At 40.9% G+C, this 21,521-nt stretch overlaps 1 protein-coding gene across 1 annotated transcript in view; it reads left to right on the top strand.

The window, feature by feature from the left end:
* Positions 1–21,521, top strand: part of LOC306888596 (zinc finger protein 423) — a 164,294-nt gene that overhangs the window by 22,393 nt on the left and 120,380 nt on the right. Inside the window, exon 2 of the mRNA XM_079447023.1 lies at positions 7,538–7,597. Within this exon, the coding sequence (XP_079303149.1) occupies positions 7,538–7,597 (60 nt within the window). The remainder of the gene's footprint in view (positions 1–7,537; positions 7,598–21,521) is intronic.

The following is a 21,521-nucleotide window of genomic DNA, read 5'->3' as shown; positions in this document are numbered from 1 at the left end:
CCATGTTGTTACGACGCGCTTGTTTGATCTCTACCCTCGTCCTATTCTCCGCTCTGCTACGCTGATCACTGTGTTGCCGTCAGCTACACTCACATATATTTGTCTCTGTGATTTTGTGTGTGTGTGTGTGTGGTGACGGTGCTGTTTAACACTGCTTAACAGGACCCAGAAATGCAAATAACGCTGCATGCTCACTCCAACACAGGAGTAATTAACTGAGGAGGAATTTCAATAATATAGAAATAAATTGTGTCAAGGATTTGTGTGTGTGTGTGTGAGTGAGATGTAGAGAGGGAGTTTGAAGATGGCCCTTGGGAGAAATGTGTTTTTTCCTTTTTCTTTCTTCCTTTAAATAATAGTTTAAATGGAAAAAGAAACAGCAGTCCACCCCTGCAATGGTGCTAAAAAGGGGGAGATTTCCCCAGGATGCTGATTATTTATTAACCCCTTCCTACCTGAGATTAACACACACACACACACACACGTTTGTTATTGTGAAAAGTGGGGACATCCCTTAGGCGTAATGGTTTTTGTACTGTACAAACTGTATGTGCTATTGCCCTACACATAAACTTTGCCCTCACAGGAGACTGTGCATTTCTACTTTTCCCCCAAAAACTCACTTGTATGATTTATAAGCGTTTTGAAAAGTGGGGAGATGGAGCAATGTCCTCATAAGTCACCTTCACTTTCTAATACCTATGTCATACCTTTGTCATTATACAAATTTATGTCCTCATTTGTCACAAAAACGCACACACACAGTTTATTTTATTCATAGTTTAGCTTGTTTATAAAAAGTATATTACATATTTTATTTTAGTAAAACTTACTAAGGCTGACCAAACAGTGCAGCTTTTATTTATTTAATCATTTAAAAAAAATATTTTTATGCATTCAAAACAGTCATCAAAGGGAATTTATATATACTAATATTTAGGTACTGCATATGTGAGATCGGTAGCTGTACCAAGGGGCACATAGCGTGGGCACAAAACTAAATTGTCCCCCCTTTTAGATGATAATTGAGTGATATATTGCCCACTGAACTAAAAATACCCCCAGTTTTCATTTCATAAATCTGGTCACCTTATAGCATTATAAGGTCCAAATCACAGTATGTAAAAGCATGCAAATGCACTGGTCAGTGGTGTCCATTTTGGATCTTGAAATGGAGGCACGGCATCAATCTCTACTCCTCCTTCCAGCTCCTGTGTAGCTCCGGAGCATGTTAAGGAAATGGAGAGTATCCAAGGTAACACTTAAAACATGCTGTTATCATTAGAACGTGCACCCCACTGTATAAAGATTTTACAGGCAGGAGCTGTTCTGGAGGAAGGAAGCCGTGTCAGTGCCTGCAATGTGGACCCTTCCTTTCACCAGTGCACAATGCCAAAAATGAATAAAGTATGCAGTGAGTTTGTAGTGGTAGGCCGATATTGGCAACATAAAACAGCTATATACACTAGCATATAAAAGTTTGCATTAAATTCAGCTTTGCCATCACTGGAATAAATTACATTTTAAAATATACTGAAATAGATATATTTTTTAAAATTGTAATAATATTTTACAGTATTACTGTTTTATAGTAGTGTAGCTTACAGTTTAATTTTAGCAAATGAGATGTACACAAAATTTAAAATCTAAGTGGTTTGCAATATTTAATCACAATTAAAACTTTTTTTTTTTAGAGATGCACACTGTGTATTTGTAATATACAGGTTGTCAGCTGATATAGGAGATCTTTTTTATTGGTTGATATTGGGTATTTAATTGTGCATGCTTATTTCTTCTACTTTTACACTTAGATTTGCCGACGTCTAATGTTTACATAAAGTTATTCTTTAAAAACATGTATAATTTAATTAATAACACTTTAAACTCCTTAAAATTATTACTGTACATTTTAATGCTGTGATGCCTAAATCCTCTTGTCGTATTTTTAGTTTTAACAGTATAGAATTATAATATGAACTTTTATCAGTTATCAATGTAACTACTTAAAAAAATAAAATAAATTGGCCTGGCCGATATCAGTCAGTCACTAATACAAGTATTTACTATATTGGTCAGTCATGAATATAAGTATTTACTACTTTGGGACTGTGAAAGTTTGTGATTGGTTGATAGTGGATGGTTGACAATCACATGATACGTCCGTTATATTCCCTCTTCATCTCACACTTCCTATGGCTAAAGCCCCCCCATCGCGTCGCAGTTCACAACAGCAGCGCTTTCCGCACGCAGGGCACCAGGGGATGAAGACAAGATACACAGAAATAAATATGCTCAACTAATGAGGGAGAGCAGGAAGAGGCTTTTAATAGATTGCTGCTTTTAAAACTCCTTCTAATGACTTTTTTTTTTCTTCGTCTCCCAATCGTCCTTTTCTTTTGTTTCTTTCCGTGCGGGGTTGTGTTTGGCTGTGCGGATCCTAGTGTGAGGTCTTAATATCCTCTTGGGTTTTATGTTTTATTCTTGTTTTTTAGGAGGGTTGGAGAGTTTGAGTCACTCAGGCCTGCAAGTGTGTACTGAGGGCCATCTGTAGTCCACTGGTCGGCAGCTGGATGGCCCATCCCTGTAGATGAGCGTCAGCCACACCTTGATGTGTTTGGGTTTTTGTAACAGTGATAATTTATATTCTGTAGCATCTGCAATCACTTTCATATAGCTGTTCATTCACTGATAACTCTGACCATTGACTTCACAGTGGGTCTGGAGTTGTAGCTCTATCTCTGTGTGTGTGTGAGACAGAGCGCAAGTAAGTATGTCTTACTTGGCTCAAGCCCAGTGCAGTGCAGTAGTGTGTAGGAGGCAGAGGTCTGCCAGTGCCGCCGGCAGCTTTGTTTTTAGACAGGGATCGGGGCTCAACTGTGTGTGGTGCTGTTGTGCTGAAGCCCGGGGCTGAACGGAGCTGTCTCTGTGTGTGTGTGTTTGAGGAGACGTAGGGCATTTGTCTACCGTAACCCTCTTCCTCCTCCGCACTCCTGCGCTCTTTCTCTCTGCCTGACTACACTCCAATATCCTTCCTCTAATGAAGCGGGAAATGGGGGATGAGTGGCGCTCTGATTGGGAGTAATTTAGCGTTTTTTCCTCCTCCGTTGGGAAGACGTGTCTTCAGGAATGTGACGTCCCTCGCCTGGTCCAGGGGTCTTAAGTGTTCACCGTGGTGCAGCTGAGATTTAGGTGATGCTTCGGTTTGAATTCTGGGACTGCACTAAGATAGGGTGTTCTGGATGCTTGTGAAGGTGTTGATAGAGTAGTACGTAGCCATCCAGATCAGAAGAGCCCACCTTGAAGTCTCTGTGATACTCTGGTCTCTATGTATAGCGTGGGTACCTTCTTCAAAATGCTATAAATATTTATTTTGGTTAATATTTTATTTAGTAGTAAAAGTAATAATAAGTAATAATAATAATAAAAAAAGTAATCTTATTATAGTATAAAATGATTCAACTTTAAAATAATTATTTTTATTAATTGTAATCCTAATTAATATTTTAATGTCGTATTGATATTTAATTCATTATTTTGGCCGTGTTGTGCAGCCATACAAACAAGCACATTAAACCCGGAGCTTAAAAAATAAAATAATTGCAGAAAAATCACTGATTATTTTTCTTCCAATTTGTGCGCCCTAACACCTCTCTTCCAACGAGCCACAGAATTTCAGGTATCTTTAATGTCTGTAGGACAAATGTTACAGTATTAGTTGCTCGCTATGGAACAAAAGGACAATATTTTAATGTTTCATCTTTTTTTATGTACATTTCAGAAGGGAAATTTTGACACTTGGGACAAAAACAAACTGCTACTTTTTCAAAATATCTCCATTTGTTTTTCACAAATGATATGCATAGAGGTGAACTATCCCTTTAATACTTAGGGTTAGGGGTTTGTGTAAATCTCTAACCATGAATATGAGCAAGTAATCACCACTAATTATCTCTTCTTAAGGAAGGTAGACGTGTTGTGTGAGTGTGGGTGTCCGAGTGTGCTTAGCACCTGCGGTGTAGGTTGGGTTTCTGGAGAGATACTGTGCTGTGTGTGTGTGTGTTTGTAAGTGTGTGCAGTTTTGTTGTATGAGTAGCAGCACTCATAGTGGATCTTGCAGACTAGCGGGAGCATACCATAAAGCCAGGGGGAGAGAAGCCCAGCCCTGCACATTGGATAACAAGAGAGCAAGATCTGACTAGAAAAAGTAGCATGATATCTCCCCTGATAAACAGTACAGCACTGCATCGAAGCGACTCAGGCCGGGAGAGAAACTATTCTATGAACAGAGAAAGAACACACAAATACAAACTTACAGTGAAGGGAAGAGATGGTCAGAGGAGAGTAGGAGAGCATGTAAGCTGGGTAGATGCATTCTGAATTGATCCTGATCAGGGCCACAGTAAGCAATTGTTGGGCCCGGTATAAAATGTTCATCACGGGCCCCACCATAATTGTGTTCCGGTTGAAATCCCCCTTCCTGATTACAAATTAAATGAATTGCGCTGTGCTAAATATGCAAGGTAAGATACTGCCTGGCTGCAATCATTCATTTGTGAATTACAAATAAATTTATTGCTTTGCACGACAAGTATTCAATATTTAAATCACACAAGTCAATTGGGAATTACAAATGGGTAAATTTTTAAAATCTTTTTAGACTTTATGATTTGCATTGTTTTCATTTTAATTATTATATACATTTAATTAACTGTTTACAATAAAGCCCAAGATCCACTCAGAATAATAAGATTTAAAATAAGAAAATAAATAAATAAATAATAAATAAACCTAAAAGATTACATAAAGAATAGAAATTGTGACAGAAACTGATTTAAATTTTCTCACAAAAGTTTTTTTAAATTACATTTTATTTTAATTTGTCTATTAAAATGTATAATTTGTATTAAAACTATTAAAACATATCTGTATTATTATTTAGTTTTGCTTTGTGTGCGCACTTGTTAGAACTTGAACTAATGTTTAACCTGGGAAAACAAACTGAATTTAAATAAATAACTGTAAATGTAGAAGTTATGTTTTTAATAATAATAATAATAATAATACTTTAGTATGAGCAATTGTAAGCACCATTATTATTATTTAATGTGAAAAACAATACATTCAAATGTCTTATTTTATTTATTTGCTTATTTATTTTCATTTACATAATTTTCCAGGTTACACAATGATACCTTTTTAAATTGGCTTTCTTGAAAATTTTAAAGCTGTTTTTCATGAAAGAACACTCAAGGGACACTATATCACCATATTTTGTGAATGACCCAAGCACTTGATTTTTGTAATCTGTTTATGAATTGTAATTTTTTAATCTGTTTATAAGACAACACTTGATGGACACCATATATGCCACCATATTTTGTGAATGACCCAACCACTTCATTTTTGTAATCTGTTTATGAATTACACATATTCCAGTTCTACTCAACACTGCCTCCAAGTCTGGAATAAGAATAAACAGAAGCAAAAATCCAGCCAAACGTCATTTGTGGGAAGTTGTGGGAAGTGAGTGGGAATTTGAGTAACAGAGGGGAAAAATGTGAGAGAATTTTAAACAAAGGACAAGAGAAAGGCAAAGAAAGGTGTGACGTATCCCTTGACTTTGAAAGGAGTGGAAGAGAAGACCTCCATGTCCTGTTAGCAAAGGCCTTCTGTTGTTTTTGGGCTCAAGCGCTTGGCGTCCGGTAACAGGCCAGTCATTCTGACCTGGCTCGGCTCCTCTGGCCTTGATGGCAGGCTTTGCACTAGAACTCCTGGCTGGAGCGTCTGTGGTCCTGATATTCCACAGCACTGAGAGGGAAAACAGGGGCCTGTTGGCCTTGGCTTGGGAGTAGAATATGGAATAGGGAGGTGGTAGTGGAGTCGAGTTCACACCGACCACCCTGCTGGGAGCAGCTTCAGCAAGGATGGTGTACGGTGGCTCAGAAGGCACTTTCTGCTGTGGAGTGTGTGTTTTTCAGAGGAAAAGAGAGTCTGTGTGTAATTAAGGAACTGATAATGTGGAAGGAATGCAGTATGGCTGTCAGGGACAGTGCAGTTTGTGCCTTACTCTCTCTCTTCCTCTCCCTCACTCTGTCTTTCTCTCCTTATGTCTCTCATTTTTTCCCGCTTTCTCTGAGAGTCTTTTCCTGAGAGGAAGTGGGTTTAGTGAGACTGCAGTGATGCCCAATGCCAGTGGGAGCATATCTAACCACAATTTCCTTTACACAGAGCAGATTCAGCCTCTCTCTCGTGCTTTCTCGGGCTCTCTCTGTCTTTCTTGTTCCCACTTTTGTTTCTTTTCTCACATAAACTCTATTTAAAGCAACAGTTCACTCAAATAATAAATGTCTATCATTTACTCTCTGATATTAGTCTAAACTTGTATGACATTCATTCTCCTGTGAACAAAAGAAAAAATTGCATTTACATTTATTTAGCAGTGACTGAAAGCGACTTAAGTGATATTAGGCAGAATATGCTTTTTATTCAATTTAATTTAATTTAATTTAATTTAATATTATTATTTTTTATATTATATTACATAATTTTTTATATTATATTATATTTTATTATATATATATATATATATATATATATATATATATATTTTATATTATTATTTTATTTTATTTTATTTTAAAGCTTGACTGCTCCAATCACTATTGATTTAAAACTGAAAAAAAAGCTTGCCTCTTAATACCTCCTTTTGTATTCCACATAAAAAAAAACTCAAGGGTTTGAAACAACATGAGAGTGAGTAAATAATAACAAGTTTAATTTTGGCTTAATTAACGCTTTAAATATTCATGTGGTGAGTTGGATAACTTAATTATGTCTTAGCCCTTTTTGAACCTCATCACTGATGTTTATCTTTCCTGCTTTTTGTTCCTTATCTTCATGGACAGTGTCGACGAGTGTGAAGACGTCTACACTTAATAGTCCATTCATGCTGAAAAAGTGCTGTTATAAATTACTCAGCATATTCCTTCATGCACTGATGCCTCTAATGCGGAGAAGTTACACAAATTACTGACTGTGTTTGTTGTTGAAAAGTTACAGTGTGTGTTTCCATTCTAGACTGTGTGCCAAAGTGCTTGCTACGGGGAGTTTTGTAGGGACCGGTAATGTGTGTATGTGTGTGTGAATGTGTGTTTATGGTGGCGAGGCTGTGGGGGGTGGTCCAAGTTCTTATTGTGTCCTGAACACTGCTGCTTCCTGTTTGTGTGCCAGTGGGGCTTCCTTCCTTGACTATGCCCAGGAAAACCTTCATCACACATTCCCCCTCTCATCTCACTGCCTCCCGTTACCTGTTTTTGCACCTCCAAAATTAGCACATAGACAAACAAAGAGCACATACACACAATAAAGCCCTTTGATGTGCATCCAACAATCAGATCGAACGCATCATAGGCTCACGATGGGCCGCCGTTTATGTGGTGCGCTTCTGAGAAGAATGACGAAAATGTTTGTGTGACTGAAATGTGTGGTTTGGCTGCACAAACGCTCTAATACGCTCTCTCTCTCTCTTTTTCGGTAGCGGTGGAAGAGGCCGAGTCTACAGAGTGCGCCAGTGGTTGGGACTCCTCTGTTCAGACAGGTATGATTTCGCTAGCGTGGCGTCCTGCACGATACATCCAACCCCCTGCTCCCTCGGAGACGACCCGCTGCATCACAATCTCTAATATCAATTCCACATGGCCTGCAGCCCTGTGCACAGAGGGAGGGAGGAAGGGAGGAAAGGAGGGAGAGTTTTTCATAAGGCACAAGAGGATGGCGTCCAGGTGCATGCTGGACTGGAGGCTTACAGGCGCTTCCTGTCTGAACGTAAAGGCACTTTGCCACACTCAGAATGTAATATCGCACGACTTGACGAGTTTGATTACACCTCCTCTCTGGAGAGGAAAATTTCTATCTGGCAAAATCCGAGCGGGCTGTTTTAGATCGTGCATCTTTCTGAATATTAGATTTTGCTTTTCAACCTATTACCTCGGAAGCCCTTTTCTCTACTCGAGCGTTTTCAAACGAGGAGACGTATCTGTACGGATTTGGATGGGACGGGAGCATGAAAATATTACCACATCAACCGAGCTGCTTTTTTTGACTGGATGATAGCCAACAAACTACACAGTTATGCATTTTTTTTTTTTTGGATTATGAATGAATTAGTTCTTGCACTGAAAGATACAGGATACAGTAGGGTGGGATGTGATATTCACGTGTAAAGATTTGATTGGATTGTGAAAATTGTGTGGTTTCTGTATGGCAGGGTAGTGGGTGGAGGGAGTGAAGACAGTCGAAAATGAAGTTTATGAAAGTTCTTTTAAAGGGGGTCATATGATGCGATTTCAAGTTTTCATTTCTCTTTGGAGTGTTACAAGCTATTCATGCATAGATAAGATCCCTGAAGTTGCAAAGACTAAAGCCTCAAAACTAAAGAGATATTCTTCATCAAAGTTTAGACTCTGCCATGCCCCCCTAAAACGGCTAATGTAAACACGCCCCCACGTCTACGTCACAATGTGGAAATATTTGCTTAACACAGCCCAAATGCTCACACAAAGAAAGAAGGTGTGGTTTCAGTAACCGCAGTAGTGTTGATGCAGCTGTGTCAAGGAGACACTGTGTGTTTCTATGTGAAAGCAAAAGCACTTTTTTTTTTACCTTCTGAAAGTAGATGTATTTAGAAATCATTAAGATTACTTACAACAGAACAGCACAACCCAGATGTTATCACAACGCATTTTATGGACGACCGTTTTGTGAACCTAGGAGAGGTGGTAATTCTGACTTTGCTATGACAATCTGGCGCTTCTGAATCAGCGACTGTATGTTTTGTTATTAGTTTAAGTATTTGCTATTGGCTGTTCAAATGCGGAGTTTTGCACGTCGTGTGTGTGTGTGTGTGTGTGTGTGTGTGTGTGTGCTCGTGTGTGTGAGAGAGGGAGACACGGTTACACAATCGCGGCTTGTGTACTGCAAACACATACGAGCTTCATCACTGTGTCTGTCACGCGACTCTGTTCCCCTCTCGGGCTTGAACTGATGGTAAAACTAAGGACATTATTAACTGTCTTTACATTTATTTTGATAGCTAAAGCTTGCGATTATGGAAAGGGGCGTTAAATTTCCGACGAGTGCTTGTGGTGTTCGACCAATCACAATGCACTGTGCCATTTGGCCAATCAGAGCAGACTGCGCTTGTCAGGAGGAACTTTGTAGAAAACGAAGCATTTGAGAGAGGCGGGGGATAGAGGAACTACAATAATGTACAGTATTTGAAAAATAATGTGTTTTTTGAACATTAAAGCATGTCAACATATTCTGTTACACCAAATACTCAAAATAATGATCTTTAAAAAAGCATCATATGACCCCTTTAATGAAATATTACAAAGGCAAACTTTTTTTGTATTTAGAAAGTGTATTTAGAAGATAGATTTCATGATCATTTTAAAATTGCGATGTAACTCCAAAACACGTGGATTATTATTGACTGGATTTCATCTAGGAAATATTGTTCGAGCAACAGTAAATGTGACTGCACCTTAAGACTTCAAAATGCAGAAAAACACACAAAAAAACTTTTCCATTGGATGAATTTTTATGGAATATAATGTTATCGATATGCAATTTGAGGCCTTTCCCAGACCTGTTCCCCCTTCTCCCCATCATTTCTTGTCATCCCTCTAGTATCATTATCAATAAACATGTCTAAAAAGGCCTAAGTAAAATAAAATATTGCTTTTATTGGAATCTTATTGGTCATTAGGGTATTGAAATCACTGAAGTCAGATATGGAGAGTGTGTTTGTACTTTTGTAAGTGTGTGTATGTGCGTGTTGCATCCTGGTGAGCAGAGAGAGGGAAGTAAGAGAGAGAGCGGCCCCCGGGGGCCTGAGGGGATGACGTGGGCCCCTCCTAACCGGCCCTGTGGGAGTGCTGCAGGGGTGCTGACTGAGGTCCTGGGTGGCTGCAAAGTGCTGCGTGTGTGAGATACAGCAGGAAAGGGAGTCCCAGGGCTCTCGCTATACCCTCCGCTCTTCCTCCTCGACTTCTCCCTCCATCCCTCTCTCCTTCATTTCTCGTGCCGTAACCCCATTTGCTCGCGCTAATCAGCCTTTTTTTCCCCACCTCTGTTCCGGGTGGACTTGGTCGCATTCCGCTTTCTTCCTTTCTCTTTCCTCTTTGTCTCCCTTTTTTCCCTTCTTTCTCTTAATCCCTTCCCCCTATCCATACTCTCTCCTGTGTTTGTTTGTGCTGCTGTGCTGGGGCTCAGGGGGCTGCTCGCCATCTCTTATTTAAAAAGATAAAAAAACCTTCCTTCCCTTTATTCCCTAGGAGATGATGTCGACAAGGACACTGGCAGGCTTTTCCTGGTATTAAATTCACTTCGTGCCCCCCTTTCTCCTCGGTGGAAAATGTGTGCTGAGTTTGGAGCGAGTGCAGCGGGGGGGTTGGAGTTAAGGGGTGGAGAGGTTAAAGGAAAGAGTTAGAGCCCCGCCCCCCCACCCGCGGGCCCCCAAGGACCTGATTGAGGCCCCTTCGGTCTGTCCCGCTGGGGGAGCGGGCCGGAGGTACACCCCCCGTTTCCCTCTCTCTCTCTTTCTCTCTCTCTCTCTCTCTGCGTCTTTCTCTCTCCACCCCGTGCTCCCTGAGATAGAAAAACAACCCGTCCCTCCCTGGCCCAGAGGGGAAGAAGAGAAGGAAAGGAGAAAAGAGAGAAAATGAGCCAGGTCTGACACCGGAGACTCAGAGAGATGGTGGTGTGGAGGGAGGGAGGGGAGGGGGGAGGGGAGGGGGGGGGGGTCGGTCGAAGGAAAGGAAGAGGAGGGAGAGCGAGAGTTTATAGAGACAGATGCAGACGCTTGTCATTTTTCGAAAGACGGAGCAGGGAGGGGGGAATTGTTTTTTATAAGTGCCATCAGAGCTGTGAAGTTGAGCATTGTTTTTCCTGCTTCCTGTCAAAGAGCTGGAGCGGTGCTTTTGGATGCGTTCACACACACACACACACACACACACACGCACACTTTGAAACAATAGCTCTAGAGACTTTGCTTTGTCAACATATAGGACATCGTCTGACGCACATTTGCAGGGATCAAGTACATTATTACTCACACACACATCGATGCACACAAGCACCCAATTTGTGTGCGTGTCCCCGACTATGATTCATTGTGGAAAAAGGCTGCTCATATCCCCGTGCACTGGCCGATAGGGGCTGTAATGGTCTTGAATTGAATTATTTTATTCATTTCCTCCCTCAGCTATTGGTGGGCCGGCAGGACCTCTTAATGCAGCCAATCGGATAGCTCCATCTGCTCTCCCTCGGTCTCACCCACACTGGGCGAGTCATTGTGACCTCACCCGTAATGTGAGCTTTTTGGTCACCTGTGTATTCCTCAGGCAGAAAGGGAGCTGTTGTGTTCTGGTTTTATTTGGCAGCGGGGCACCGAACCAGGCCTATTTATGACCCTCTTAATAGCCTATGCTGTCAAACTCGGCACACGTTAAACTTTTGTCGAGGCCAGAATGAAAGAGAGAGAAAAAGAAAGGTATGTGCTGTAGTCAGTGCAGTATAGAGGAGAGCTGTTTTTGGAGGCTTGGTTGGGCCAGAAGTTCAGATTTTTACCTGCCAACATTTTCATTGGCTCCAATTTAAATATATATTAAACAAGAAATCAATTTAGTCTTTTTTGGGATATAATGACTAGGGGTTAAACGGTTCACAAAATTCTTGGTTCGGTTCGATACGACACAGTGGTGTCACGGTTCAGTACGTTTTCGATGCGGGGGGTGGGGCAATTGGTTTCGTCGCAATGTTGGAAATATTTCTGTTTTAAACCATGAAGGCGAGCCAGTGGATATCATACGAGCACGCGTTTGCACCAGTTTGCACTTGTGCAAACTTTGCACAAGATTTATGCTGGTGAACATCTTAATCTCAGTGAAAGTAAAAAGTAAAAACGTGAAAGTGAAAGTAAAAATGGAATGACGGAGTAATGACGGAGCTTTCGGCATCTGACGCCGCATATTCTCTCAGAGAAGACGAGAGACGAATCTACTTCAACATGCTGATAATGGTATAGCTTATTGCTGTTTTCATTTATTTTGTTTTAAAAAAAAAACTTTTTAATTGAGGAGTAAATAGCCTAATCTTATCCTCGCAGCGTGTCAGTTATGCAGTAATTGCAGGGGAAATTTATTGTACTTTTAATTTAATAATAAAAGTAACTTCTTAAAAATAATAGGCCTAATAAAAATAAGAATGTAACAGGCCTACATTAATTGGAAATGCCAAATCCTCTTAATATCATCGTCTTTCGATGCACCCCAGCAAGGAGAGGTTATCGTGGGGCAGACAGCCCGTTGCCTGTTATGTCGTTTGGGCTGCGTTGTTGAGCACAGTGGCACTGATATTTCACACGCTTTAAGCTCTTTTATTTTCTAAATGTAATAGGATTAGTCAGATGACTCAGATGAATCATTAGGTTTGTAATGCGAAAGCCTCGTACCGAACGGTTCAATACGAATACGCGTTTCGTTACACCCCTAATAATGACACATTATCATGCTGTATTTTCAAAATTACTTATCGGCAGTTTGCCTGAATGACTAGCTGACTAATCAGTGTTAAGGAAAGGCCTGTATAATAAGTTGGTTTTTGGGTTCACCTTATCTTAGTCAGATGCCTTTCTTGAAGACTGTTTACATGAAATGTGTTCCTGAGGGTCTCAACACTTCAGTTAAAGTCAGACTATTGTTACCTTGACGTGGTGTGTTTTTTAAAATTTATTTAAAATATTTTTTTTTACATTCCCCAAAAGTTTGCCATCAGTAAGAGATTTTCTTAAGAGATTAAAATTTTCTAGCAAGGATACATAAAAAAAGTGACAACTAAGACTTTGTTACAAAAAAAAAAAAAAACAATAATAATAATAATAAGCAACAGCTAAGACTTTGTTACAAATATTCAAATAAAGTTCAAATAAATGCTATTTTGAACTTTCTTTTCATCAAAATTCTGTAAAAACATCGAACTAATAAGAAAAAAGTTTAATTAAAAATTAAATTTTAATTAAATTTACAAAACAAGTAAATTGTGATACGTTTACCAGTAGTACTGTTTTTACTGTACTTTTTAATCAAATAAATGCAGCTAAACTAAACGGTAAGAATACTTTTTTTTTTTTTACAAAATTTTAGCTTTTTTATACAACTCCATGAAAGCGTTTATTTTTGCCCCAATTTCTCTAGAAAATGATGGTATAAGGTGTAAAATATTTACATTGATTTGTTTTCAAGCCTATCATAAGTCATTCATACAGATTTGCTAGAACCAGCTCGGTAACATAATCTATGTGATGTATTTGAATCACTAAATAACATTAGCCCGATTAGGCAAGCACTAGTTCGTTTTGGCCCGAACTGGCCATTTTTTGTTTGGTTTTACTGAGGCAACTGTTGAGAACCAGAGGATTTGCTAGATCTGTTAGATGATTTTGTGTGTGAATACACACACTCGCACACAGAGTGAAATATCAGTCAGTCTCCTGGCCCCTGCACATGGTCTATCCCCTCTGGAATCTAACCTGAGCTGGATTCAGCTATGCATTCTCTGTTTGGTGGCTGGGAACGAGGGATGAGAGGAGGGAGGGTGGGAGGAGGACAGGAGCGATGATGACCGTCGGCTACATCGCAGCCCCAAAATGGCCTTCTTTCTTCTTGATGCAGTGGGCAGTTTAGAAAAGAGGACACAACCAAGAGATCCATCTCTCTATCCCTCAAGTGCTTTTGTGTGTCTTCCTCTCTCTCCGTTCATGTCTCGCTGTCTGTCTCGGTCTCTCATTTGTGTCCCTCTCTATTTTTCTTCATCTCCTTGCACGAACCTCTGGAGGTCCATAATATATTTTTAATTTCCCCAAGGCAGCGACAGGAAAACAGTTTTAATGTGTGAAGAGGAGGTGTGCATCTCTGTGTGTGTGTGTGTGTATGTGTATGCATTAGCATGTCGCCGCGCGTGTATATTTCCGCCTCGAAGTGTGTACGCGACGCTTGCACGTTCGCGTGTCGACTTGCGGAGCCATGGGCTGAAACAGGTGATGGCATCAGTGAGCAGCTGTATGGCTGTTTGTCTGTTCTTTGTGATTTAATTCCCATCCTTCCATGACGCGCTCTTTCATCATCTCCAACTCTTTTTTTTTTTTTCCTCTGTGTCTGGGTGCACGAGCGTTGGGTGCTGGGTCTCTAGAGGAGGGGAGACTGGTACAGTGTGGCTGGCAAGCGGGGGTCCCGAGGGGCCGTGCGGTATTGTGGAAACACAGCTAGCGGAGGCCAGTGGAGCCAGAGAGAGAGGTCTGCTTGCTTTAAATAGGTCCCGTGTTTACCGCGTTAGGCCCTGCGCTCCCCTGAGAGACCACGTGCACGCACTGCACCTGCTCAAGCGCTGGGCCATCAGGGGCCCTTGTCCCAACTCCAAACCAGAATATGCACAGTGCGGATGTAGATGTACTATACATGTGGCCTTATAGCTAGTGGTCAACCAACATGGGTTATTTAATGGCTCATGGTTATTTATGGAGGGCAGAATGACCAGTATATGTATCAATATATACTCCAAAATGGCAAGATTGGTGGCCGATGCTAATAATCTCAAATTAGCAAAAATTAGCAGATTAATCAGTTAGATTTGTGACACTTTTATTTTATTTTATTTCATACAATTTACTTGACTTCATTTTGACAAGATAGCTACATGAAATTGTTAAAATGTTAATAGGTTAGTGTTAAAATTAATATTCAACTCTAACAAGTAGAAGAGTTTATTCGGTAGCATAGTAGCTGTTGTTGAAACTGATGTTAAGTATTGTGAAAATTCACTGAAAGTGCGATCAACTAATGAAATTTTAGTATTGTAACAACATTAATCATTACATATAACTCTTCTGCATGGACTGTATACCCCTAAGGTACAATAGGGTGCAAAAAGTGCTGTGCCGTGGAGTCCGTATTAAACCTGGATCGCCGCTCTACTGGGTCTTGACGCGGTCCAACATCATTAATGTTTTCTATCAGAGAGCATGTCTGTGCCAGATTTCAGGGATAGGATGAGCGATGGATTTCGACAGGTAGGCTGTGTTCATGTGATGAGATCAGACATCCCTAATCGAGCGCAGAGCAGCACTACAATTCCTTTGGTCTCTCTGACTAATGCGGCCTTGATCTGGTTTACATTTGGCCACGTCTGGTTCGAGTATGTGTCCGTGTGTGTATTTGTGGTGTAGTTGAAAGACAGCCTTGTGCTTTAATGTTTTCATAGGAAAAAAAGTCTTGTTGAAGTAGGAGCTGATATTTTTCCAGTACAGCACTCGTTCTTTTGTTGGGGTTTAGTTGTATTCTGATGTGTGTGTGTGTGTGTGTGTACCTCCTCTCGCCTCCTATTACTTGTATGATACACGCCACAACTTCTCTTCTGATCTCTGGTTCTGTCTCCTGCTTTCTACTCTCCATCGGATGACACGCGAGTGTGACCTCATGTGTGGATTTCCCCTTTTAGTACTTTGAAATAATCAAACATACATTCTATTGCGCTGAAACGCACACACGGTACAGCATAACTAAGAGCTGACACAGTGGCGGAAGGGGAAATGGGGCTTTAAGGTTTCTGGTCGCAAAGAGAGTTCCCTAGCTAAGGTCTCAAAACGTTTTAGCCGAGTTGCTGACTTGCCGTCTTGGTGAAGCAAAACCCACAATGCAAAATGGAAAGCTTTTTATTGCATTATTTAAAGATCACGTGAAATCAAAATCGGACATTTGTGGCTTTTAGTCCATGTCTTTTAGCATCTATGTGCTAGTGCACTCTCTTGACTCTTTTAGTTAATATATGCAGTTAAATTTTACGTTGTTTTTTTATTTGTTTTGTTTTCAGGATACAAATTAAAAAGTTTGACTCATAGTGTGCTTATTCATTTTGTCCAATCAGACGTTTTTATCCAAAATTCAACTCAGGAAAAAACTATGCTTGTCATGCAGATTTATGTCATTTTATATTTAACATTTATTGTGCATGGTGGGCATTTAGAAAGACAACATAGTTGTGCCGTTACATCTGTGGACGCTTAGTGGCACTAAAGCATCTTCTTGATACTTTGTCGCTTTGTCATTTTGTTGTTCCTCCCGTCAGTCTGGAGGATGCCTTGCGGTGCCCATTAAGGGCAGCATCACACCAATGCTAACTATTTCCTGCTCTCATGATGGAAGCTCCACCACACTTAAAAAAAAAAAAAAAAAAACACATATCAACCTAACGAGGGGTAATTAGCAGGTCCCTGTAAGGCGGGGCTGTGCTCGGCAACATGACTGCTCTGTGGATTCTGCTAATTCACTTCTACTCATCTAATTACCCCACACAAACATGGCTGTTTGTCTTTCCTGAGAGAGAAAGTGTTTGGGGGGGGTGTGGGGTGGGTTTGGTATCTTGGCGATTGTAGCACCCCCCTCAAACCACCGCCTCTATCTCACACACACATGACCTGAGGCTCAACCTTATGTAAAACAAACACAACCCTGTTTAATATAAAGAGCAAGAAAGGGCTATTAGTAGAACTATGAATATTATACAATATCATAAGGAAAAACAATCATTAATATAATGATAAACTTCTCAAATCAGAGTTTCAGTCAGACCATGTTGTAAGTGCATGTGGTTTAAAAAGTTGCCCAAGCTTTATGAATATGAACATTTTTATTTTGCATTAGAATATGCAATCTACCATTTTTAGAAAGGATGCCGACCCTTGGGACTGCATTTAATAACTGCAACTCTTGAGCACCATTGAATAACTTCGTAACATATGAATATGAATATTTCTTCTGTTAAAAGTTGCTGAAGCTATTTTTGAGAATTTTTTGAAGCATCGTTTTACGTATGTGCAAATGGGTATGTCTTAGATTTGGAGATGAAACTTTATTTTTATTCAGCCAGCTACAATTGTTAAGACATACTTGAAAAAAAATAAAGTAAAAATGTTTTGTAGTTGCCCCCCCCCCATTTTTTTATTGTAATATTTTTTACTTTAATGCAGGGCTGTCCAAACTCGGTCCTGGAGGGCTGGTGTCCTGCAGAGTTTAGCTCCAACCCTAATTAAACGCACCTGAAGTAGCTAATCAAGGTCTTAGTAGGCATACTAGAAACTTCCATGCAGGTGTGTTGAGCCAAGTTGGAGCTAAACTCTGCAGGACCTTCAGGACCGAGTTTGGACAGCGCTGCTTTAATGTATAATCAATTTTGAAGGTATACATGTGTGTATATATTAGTGTGTATGTAAAAGTGATAGATCATGAATTAATATATTATAAAAAAAGTTCTATTACATTTTTATTTATAAAAACAGTAAGAAATGGACCCTTTTCACAAGACTGTGATTATGCGTTCATCAGCATCTTAAATCCTCAAATATTTTTTTTATTTTTATATATATAAAAAATATGTACATTTATAACACTATACTTTGTATTATATCACATTTGTATCAAATTACAAAAAAACTAGTTAACGCTAACGCAAGGGTGTTTTTAATGCAGCATCTATGGAAAGGACGGTAAATTTGACATCGTTCTCTCTTCTGACTGCCGTTATCAGTCTCTGTCTGCTTTCGAAGTTAACCCAACTATGACGACTTCCGTTGCTGAAAAACCAGGAAATGTGAAAAAGGTCTATACCGACTAGCTAGACTCGAGGCTATGCTCAAACCGAGTCCAATTTGAGCACCAAGCAGATTTGTAGCTCTGACAGAACTATACAATTATGTACACACTTTTTTAGAATGAGTAAGTTTGTTAATTAAGAGTGAATTTGTGTGTGTGGGTTGGTTGTACATTTATAATACCCTTGTGTAGTGCGTTTGTTTTTTGTATCTGTTGTGTAGGTTTATGGTGGGTAAATGTGTGTGAGTTTTTGGTGCTGGGACAGGCTGTCTCTTAGAGATAATGGCCTGCAGAGTGAGGGACAGGGGCTCCAGTTGGCTGTGAGAGAGTGAGGTGGGCTCCGGGCACATCCCCTGCTGAGGACCCCCAAACACTCATTAACACATCGCTCTAGCACATGAAAGAGGACAGCAGCACGCACACTAACTTAAAGTATTGATAAAATACTCTCTCACATACATGAACAAAGGTGGGGTGGAAATTGTTCGCCACCTGGGATGGCAGAGTCTCAAAAGAGCACGTGTGTGTGTGTGTGTTTGGTGAAGTCTTTGTCATCAACATACCAAGGTCATTATTCTCAAAAACTGCAGTAGTCACGTTTACTCTGATAAATGGAGCTTTCAATCAAGTTTGCAACACCGTTGTCCACTCACTAACCCTCACCAAACACAGAAGCGTTGTGTCTCTTTGGCTTGGTTCTCACCTAGCCCTCTCACAGTAGAGGAAGTCTAGGCCCTGTTGTGAGGTATGCCAGTGTGTGCATCTGTCCTCCAACTCCAGTGTTGCAAAAGGACACTGAAGGGACAAAATTGCCCCCATACTCATTTGAATCACAACAGCCCACCTGAAGCACAACATTATAAAAATATTAAACACCACATTATGTTGCTAACACATTTCTACTACATTAACAACACAGATAGCAGCTCACTTACCCCACAGACTTGCTAGCTTGACAGCTATTACAGTAATGAAACAAAAATAGCAGCACGGTTTCTGTCAGGAGCGGCGCGTGTTGGAGATATATGTTAGAGGAGTATGGAGCAGAGCGGAGAATTATTTGAGCGAAAAGAATATATCAGAGAGCATAAAGAGAACCGGTTCTATTGAATGACTTTCTTTAAAATCATTAGTCTATTTGGATGGTATTCTCAACAGATTACATTGAAAGATTACATTTAAAAACAGCGCACTGCTTCAGAATGATTCCGCTTAGCCTGTTTGCCTTGACCTTAAGTCACTTCTAGGTTTTGCCTGTGAGGGCGGTAAAGGGAGAGTGTAGCTAAAATCTGTCATTACTTGCTCTCATGTTGAAAGCTGTAGGGCTTTCTTTCTTCCCGGGGACACAAAATGAAAAATGTGTGCTTTTTACTCTTTTCAGTCCAGCTGCAATTGGAACTGGAGCTCTCAAGCTCCAAAAAGGGCACAAAAACACATAGAAGTACCAAAAGTGTGGTCCATAATGACTCATATGCTATATTTCAAGTTTTTTGAAATCACACAATTATTTATTTTTTTGGTGAAAAACTGGTTAAAATGTAAGCAATAGATCATTCGTTCAAAATTATTCGATTCAATTTTCAGAACTAGTCTGAATGATTTGTTTATGAATTAGACTCGCTGACCCAATGATTTAGGGAATAATATCAGTAAAAAAAAAACTTTACATTTTTGTTTTTTGGTGCAAAAAGATATTCTATGGCTTCATTGGGCTTGCCCGAGACGTATGGACCACCTTTAGGGTACTTTTGTGGTTCTTTTGTGTCCTTTTTGAAGTTCCCATTTTATTGTAAATGTAAGCAAAAGAGCATGGATAACACAGTCTTCCCTTTTTCTCACAGAAGAAAGTCATATGGCAAAAACATTTGTGAGGGTGAGCAAATAACTGTTATTTTTTACGTATCCTATCACTTTAAACATTTCAACCGTCAAATGCGCAAAATAAAAAGCAAGGCGCTTTGGGTGAACCCCAATCTCGAAACGTTCATGGACCTCACGTCGACCCCTGCACCACTCCATGTCCATCAGCCTCTCTTCACACCATGTGTCGTGTTTACGCACACGTTTGCACTTGTGTGTGTTTGTCAAGGCCGTGGTCGGAGGTGGAACGACTGCAGCTGAGGTGCGTGATGCGTGTGTATCAATCTTCCACTGCAGAGAGAGAAATGGAACCCTGTAATGACGGTGGCCCTGCACTCTAATGGAGTGTGTTCTGGAGGGCCCCCTCTAGAGACGCCCCTCCCCTCTTCCCTCCTGAGAGGGCATACGCTTACTGGAAAGGAGGGGGAAGAGACACAGTAATGAAAGGAAGATGCAAAAAGAGAATGAAAAAGAAGGATGGAGGAGTTTAAAGGCAGGTTAACGACGTTAAGCGCTCCGCCGGCCACTTTTATCCTCATTTCCGTGTACACCAGCAAACGACCGGAGAGATGGAGGGATGGAGAGAGGAGAAGGGTAGGGAAAGGTCCCCTCCTGCTCCTCCCTCGTTGCCATGGTAGCAGGTTGTGCTGGCATGTGCCTTGGTTGGCAGTGCCTGTACCTCTGGCATGAGGGTACCTGGGGGAATCAGGGTGTGTGTGCGAGTGTGTGTGATTGAGTGAGGAGAGGTAGGGAGTGTTCGAGGGCTACTGCCACCATCCATTTTTCCCGAGATTAGAAGCTCTCATGGATGAAATAGTGTAGTTAATGCACCTTTTGTGTGTTTGCGTGTGTGTGTATGTGTGTAACCGCTGCTCAGGGCTTTATCAGTGTAGTGTCAGTTAGGGGCCATTCTCCTCCCCGTCCAGACGGTGTTCTCACCACTGGACAGATGGCCATATCCCTCCTACCCCCTTGCCCAGCCCGCACCACCCTCCAAACCACCACAACGCCCACACTTTCACCCCCACCTCTCTACCCTCTGCTCTGGTGGGGGTGAAATAAACTAGAGCACCTCGACGCTTCCTTATCCAAATGCTCCTCCAGATACCGAGCCCACTGGCCCCCCCTCACCCATCTCCACCTGCAGTCCGGACTGGGCCGGGGCCCAAAGCGAGGCCCAGGCTCTCCTCTGGCCAGGCTCCGATCCGCAGGCCCCATTAGCGTGGGCTGCTGCGGCGCGGCGTAATGCAGTGCCAGGCCTGGCCAAATTAGAGCTGATCAGAATGTGTGGAGCACAGGAATGGCCACCTCCTGCTTCTCTCTGATTGCACAAGTCCAGGATGATTAGACAGGATGTTAAGCCCGGGGGAGCCGGTGAGCAGCCCTCCCTCTCTCCGGCCCTACTTCCTCCCTCCTTTTTCTCCGCTCCCTCTGCCCTCACATTTCCTCCTTTCCCTGCTCTTTTTCTCAGGTCCTCAGTTTCCCTGGTTGCCGATGTTTTTTTTTTTTTTTTCTGCCTATCTGATTTCTTTTATTCAGTAACACGTTTCATATTCTTTTTGATTTCAGTGTATTGGAGCCGATCGCACTTAAACGTGAAATGGAAAACTGGTTGCGTATTGCATCAGAAGTTGCGTTAACTAAACATGTTCCATCATTTAACAAATTTGAAAAACATTGATGGATAATTCAGTCATTTCTGTTGTGCGCTATTGTGTTTAGATACATTGCCACAGTGAAGGATGCTATTAGGGAATAAAAGTGAAAAACAGTGTTTTAAAGCTTCCTCGCGTTTGGATAGACTGGGATTGACATGAGTGCAGATTTAGGGATTGAAACGATAGATTCCAAGTGTAGTCCAGTGGAATAATTTATGGGATATTGATTATAAAGTCAGATGACCTGATGGTTTGCCCTCTGTTGTTCACATTTAAGTTGTGATGAAATGGAAGTAGC

Source organism: Barbus barbus (genome assembly GCF_936440315.1).
Source record: "Barbus barbus genome assembly, chromosome: 22".
Lineage (NCBI taxonomy): Eukaryota > Metazoa > Chordata > Actinopteri > Cypriniformes > Cyprinidae > Barbus > Barbus barbus.
The sequence above is the reverse complement of the archived record's forward strand: the minus strand, read 5'-3'. Positions and strand labels throughout refer to the sequence as shown.